The sequence below is a fragment of the Crinia signifera genome, chromosome 1 (genome assembly GCF_055691185.1).
Source record: "Crinia signifera chromosome 1, ASM5569118v1, whole genome shotgun sequence".
Lineage (NCBI taxonomy): Eukaryota > Metazoa > Chordata > Amphibia > Anura > Myobatrachidae > Crinia > Crinia signifera.
This window is the reverse complement of record NC_139217.1, coordinates 177,826,548-177,832,547: the sequence shown is the minus strand read 5'-3', so window position 1 is coordinate 177,832,547 and position 6,000 is coordinate 177,826,548. Positions and strand designations below refer to the sequence as shown.

Sequence of the window (6,000 nt, the reverse complement as noted above, 5' to 3'; positions counted from 1 at the left end):
ATGCTTATTTACTTTTAATGAAGATTAATTTGTTATTTGTGTATCCAAATATCATGGCTTTAGCTAATGAATACCTTTATCTACAAGACTTAATTGTTCTTGAAACTGCTCTATTTTGATAGAGTGACACCTGCCAGATATCTCTGTGTTTCACTGTATGTGTATGGCTATATGTGTGGAATACCAGCAGACTGTGACCCTGCAATCCCTTAAAGAACACACTTGAAGGTTAAGTAACTCTAGATCTCCGTTAATCTCATGTAATCTTCTATTACTAAATGAGGGTATACCCCTGTAGCTCCCTGTCTCAGAATGATATTCGCGTGGCTTAAACAATGAAGTGTCAAAATTGCTCAACTTCCTCCTAATAGCATAAAAACATGTTTCTATTAATCTACTTTTATTTTCTAGTACAGATTTTTGGTAAACTTCAAGCCTTTTGTCCGTCACAATGCACTTGTATTTTCCACGGGAGAAGTGACGGCACTGGAACAAGGTAAGATCAGATAATTTAGACATATACTGCATATAAAGGTTTGCACTGTGTGTGTCTTAAGGCAGTTTTTTAGAATATAAGCCATACTTGTTCAGCGCACAATTTTTGTGCAAGTGTACTGAAATTTCCTAGGATGGTCATTTTCTGTTATATGGTCAAATATTGTTGTTTATCACCTAAATGATGCTAATGCGTAGAAATAGTAAATAGTGTCATCCCTGTTTTCTGTAACCTGCATTAAGCACTCTGGCAACTTATATAGCCTTATAAAAAGCAGTTATAGTGGCTTGTGGTATATAAATGTACAGATCTGGATCTATAGAAGCAAGATGGCTGTTGGTGGAGCTGAACCAAGAACACCCCCATTCAAACTAACACAAAACATGATCAAAATAATACAAACTTCCAACTAGACAAATTATTGAATGATGTTGATAAGCAAAATTTTAAAATCTGTTTTCCAGAATATTTACCTTGTTCTATTTTTCACCAGCAGAATTTGAAACAGATGGTCCTAGCAATTTTGTTCCACCCATAATTTCTTTCTTGATTTTTCCTTATTACACCCAAATGTACATAAACTGTATAGATTCAGAATTTATAAATGTAGTAGGATGCCACTCCAATATGATATCTCTGGATCTTCACATTTTTGAGAAATAATAAATCTGTAGCGAAATTCAAAATATCTTCCAGAATGTCACTTATCTGTTTCCAGAGTTTTAGTGGGGTATTCGGCCAGCTCACCTGCAACTCAACAGGCTGAATTTAATGTTCCGCCTGTCAAGTGGTGAAAAGGGGGCGTGTCAGCGAAAACAGCCGTGGATTGACGAGAAATAGCCATGAATTCAACAATCCACGTCCGTTTCTGACAAAATGGATCCAAATGGTTGGAAACGGCAGCATTGGATAGGTGGCGGACACTATTTCTCTTGTTTGAAACAGGGCCCGACATTGAATACCGCCCTCAAAATACTCTCCAGAGTCTCTTGGCTGTTGAGGGCATCTGAAGAAGTACTTAGAATATGAGCAGAAATGTGGCCATCAAACTAAATTGGAAAGGCCTTGCTGGAAAAAAACACATTTCTGTTTTAAAATATTTTGATCATTTTTGAACAATTTTTTTTTAGTAGTCTGCAATAATCCCAGAGAATAAGAACATATTAGGGTAGATGTAATAGTGTGCGAGAAGCTGAAGGTGCAGAAGTTCATCTGAGAATGGCCGTGTTTTTAAAGCGGTAATCAATCACATAGTAGAACCAACCTAGTTGTGCCTTGTAAATGATTGATGCTTTAAAAATCTACATTATGGGATGAACTGCAGCATGTACGGTTTACTGCACACTATTAAATTTTACCTATAACGAGAATTGCAATTGACTAATATTGAAAAACCAAGTCATTTACAAGCACAAACGTATCCATTATCTGCCCGAAATTTCCACTTTCAGTCAAATTTTGAATTTTTTATTTCAGTCCATACAGTTTTCAAAGTTATGAACAATTCAACAATATATATAAAAATAAAAAGTGATACAGAAGACTGGAAAGAAGTTAACTTATATGAAATAATATAAAACTCCAAAAGACATATATTGTAAGCTTGCGGTCAGGGTCTTCCTACCATTTTGACTGTCTGCAACTAACTACAGTTTGTTTTATCCCTACTAATTGTATTAGTATTCTATTGTAAAACAGAACTTGCTGCATTGTATCAGAAACTGTTATTAATAATAATATTAATAATATATTGCTCGATACTCTTTACCTAGCACGGCGCCCACGATGTCCATCGCGGTCATCGGGTGTAAAAAATCGCGGGCATCACGGCCATCGCATGCACTACAGTAACGGGTGCGACGCGACCGACGCGATGCCTGCGATTTCCCATAGGGATCAATGTTAAATTTTTCAATGGATGCGATTTGTCAGTTCAATGCCTCAATGCCCACGATTTTGCCATAGGAAACAATGTTAAATGGGCCACAGAGCCCAAATAGGCACCCTTAGCAGTGAAATGTCCCCCACAATTGTTAACGACACCCCACGATCCACTCCAACCCAAAGCGTGGCGAGCGCAGCGAGCCCGCGAGGGGCGGTGGTACGTGTCCTCCGACCTTTTCATACCCCCACTATCCACGTCGAGTTGAGAATAGAATAGTGTGGCAAACGCAGCGAGCCACCGAGCCCGAAGCGTGGCAGGCGCAGCGAGCCCCGCGAGGGGACGCGGATACCTTCACAGGTAAACGCGGCCCTACGCGGGCTTCACAGGTATCCGCGTCCCCTCGCGGGGCTCGCTGCGCTCGCCACGCTACGGGCTCGGTGGCTCGCTGCGCTCGCCACACTATTCTATTCTCAACTCCACGCCGACGTGGATAGTGGGGGTATGAAAAGGTCGGAGGACGCGTACCGCCGCCCCTCGCGGGCTCGCTGCGCTCGCCACGCTTCGGGTTGCCGTGGATCGTGGGGTGTTGTTAACAATTGTGGGGGACATTTCACTGCTAAGGGTGCCTATTTGAGCTCTGTGGCCCATTTAACATTGTTTCCTATGGCAAAATCGCGGGCATTGAGGCATTGAACTGAAAAATCGCGTCCATTGAAAAATTTAACATTGATCCCTATGGGAAATCGCGGGCATCGCGTCGGTCGCGTCGCACCCGTTACTTTAGTGCAGGCGATGGACGCGATGCCCGCGATGGGCGCCGTCCTAGGTAAAGAGTACCTATCGCTCCTAGTAAAATAAAATTATTATTGGTTTCCTAATATAATGATTGGCTGCTTTCTCGAGATTATTGGTTCAGCTCACAAAATGTCTGCCTCTGCTGAGTTTAGGCATAGGTGTAATTTAACCACTGCTGGTGTAAGCCCTTTCACTGCCCCAAGCAATATGGGGGGGGGGTGCGGGCAGACCCGCCCGCTCACTTACTCCATAGGGGTGCAGCAGACCCGCCGTTCACCTGCTCTAGCGAGGGGGGTGGGTACAGGCAGACCCGCTGCTCCAGCGAGGGGGGGTGTGGGCAGACCCGCTGCTCCAGTGAGGGGGGGGTGTGGCCAGACCCGCCACTCATCTGCACCAGTTCCAGTACGTCCTTGAATCAGGGCGTGCTGGTGAGGATGACCTTACTTCATGCCGCCCTCTAGTGGCCGGCGCCCTAGGCAATTGGCTAAAGCTGCATGGTGGTGGCACTGGCCCTGAATTTAACCATAGCTACAGTTTTGTAGTATTTGAAATCCCATGTACCAAATAAAGATATTTTAATTTATTTATTACTCCAGAACTGTTCTTTGCAATGATCCTGACATGTTTGACATTCCTGTCAATGTTCCTGTTGACACTGTGAAGCTTCGAGTAGAAAAGACAGTTACCCGGAGAATTCCCACTGAAGCCTTTTATTACCTGGTTGATCTGAAATATCTTTGGATCACCTACAACAGTATAACTAGCATTGACTCCAGCAGCTTTTACAATCTGAAACAATTGCATGAATTACGCTTGGATGGGAACATGATCTCTGTATTTCCATGGGAATCTGTATTAGAGATGCCTCAATTGCGTACCTTGGACCTCCATAACAACAAAATAGCAAGTATTCCAGCAGAGGCTGCACGGTACCTAAAAAACATTACATACCTAGACGTGTCCAGCAATAAGCTCACCTCTCTGCCTTCAGACCTGCTGGACATCTGGCCGCCATTCTCAGAACCAGCATTCAGCACTACAGAAAAACTTCCACATCGAGTTATACTGGGTAAGTTTGGGAAGTTTAGCCCATAGGTTGCATACAGATTTTGTGGTTTAAAATTTAAAGGATTTATTTCAAGATGTACTGTAGGTCATAGTAGGTGTAACACTTTCTGTTGATCAAATACAAATGCAATAGTACCCCAATATATGTAGGCGGAAATTTGCTGAAAGAATACAACTAGATACAATTTGTATTCATATTGTGGCTACCACTGTCTATGACTGGCATCAGGTGTGTATTTGGAATACGTATGCATATGTTATTTTCAAAATTTACAAAGCGATCGTATTTTTACGATGGTTTATAGCATGGGTCCTCAAACGGCGGCCCTCCAGATGTTGTGAAACTACAAATCCCAGCATGCCTTGACACAGTTTTAACACTCCCTTATAGCAAAACTGTGGCAAGGCATGCTGGGATTTGTAGTTTCACAACATCTGGAGGGCCGCAGTTTGAGGACCCATGGTATATAGGGTCCTATGGATGCGTATTCGTATTTCTGCGACTGTAAATATTTTAGCCTGTTAAACTTCCTGTTATTTCTTCCTACTTTTACCTACATATTTTCAAATGTGATATGTACATATTTTAAAAAAGGCATACAAAATTTTTCTGAAACCTAAACCCACTTAGTGATTGGCTGCAAGTTATAAAGTTGTGACTGTTCTCCAAGCCATATATAAGCCCCTACACACCCTAGCTCCTTGTGGGTTTAGCTAGGTGTGGAGAGTGTGGTGAGTAGGTGGAGTTTGTTTGGAGTTTTAATGGTTATTAAGATTTTCTGAGTGAATTTTTGTAGTGAAAGTTGTCCTGTGAATCTTGTTTGTATAGTAGCTTTATAAGTGTGTCTTATTTTGAGTATTTGTCGGTTTTATTTGCAGTCTTCAGTCTTTGTTTGTGAGTGTGTGTGCTTAATGGCCTTTTATAAGGCACACACTTGTGCATAGGAGTATCTGAGGGCTAATATGTGAATACTAAAGGCAGTATTCAATGCTCCTGATTCACTGTTTTTTTCCCTCAAATTGGGCTGTTTTCTCTCTCTGCGGTGAAAATCTGACTCACCCTATTCAATGTTCACTGTTCGCCGAAAGCGAACAGTGAATGCCGGACAGTTCTCCATTTCATGCTTGCTGCAATTCGCTGGTGTATTTCAATGGGGTTTTCCCTGGGATTTGTCGAGAGTGTATTCCAGGGGCAGATTGGGCAGGAAAACCAGCCCGGGAATTTTTTGGAAGCAGCCCTTATGGGGGTGGAGTATGGTGATGGGCGGAGTGTGACCTCAAGGGGTGTGGTCTCACAGGGAACCAGGAGCCAGGAGTTTGGAACATATAGTAGGGGATATTATAAAATGTTATAGTGTACACAAGATGCAGATCTGAAACACAGGTGGTGGGTGTCGCAGTACAAGTTTGATCGGCTGCAGCGTTTACACATTTTTAAAGTACAGTACTGTGTACAAAGGCGGATGCAGCTGTAGAGGAATTTTGTCCGCCTATGAATCAGGCCCATAGTGTTATACTCAAATGGTTATTTATATTATAAAATGTTCTACAATGATTTGCTAGCTATAGTGGCAGCATTACTTTGATAACACAAAGGTGCTGCTGGAGAAATGTCTGAAACGTCTATACTGTAGTCTGCATTCTAATACTTTGTATAACTAGTAACATCTTCTCGTGCCCTGTACCAGATAATACCATCCCTCCTCCCAGCATGTTGTACACAGCCAGCAGAGACTATATGGAGAGTTAGCCACAG

General features: G+C 42.4%; 1 protein-coding gene across 1 annotated transcript in view; it reads left to right on the top strand.

The window, feature by feature from the left end:
• Positions 1-336: 336 nt before the first annotated feature.
• Positions 337-6,000, top strand: part of LRIT3 (leucine rich repeat, Ig-like and transmembrane domains 3) — a 57,349-nt gene continuing 51,685 nt past the window's right edge. Inside the window, exons 1-2 of the mRNA XM_083178143.1 lie at positions 337-496; positions 3,773-4,245. Coding sequence (XP_083034269.1) covers positions 381-496; positions 3,773-4,245 — 589 coding nt within the window. The 5' untranslated portion in view covers positions 337-380. The remainder of the gene's footprint in view (positions 497-3,772; positions 4,246-6,000) is intronic.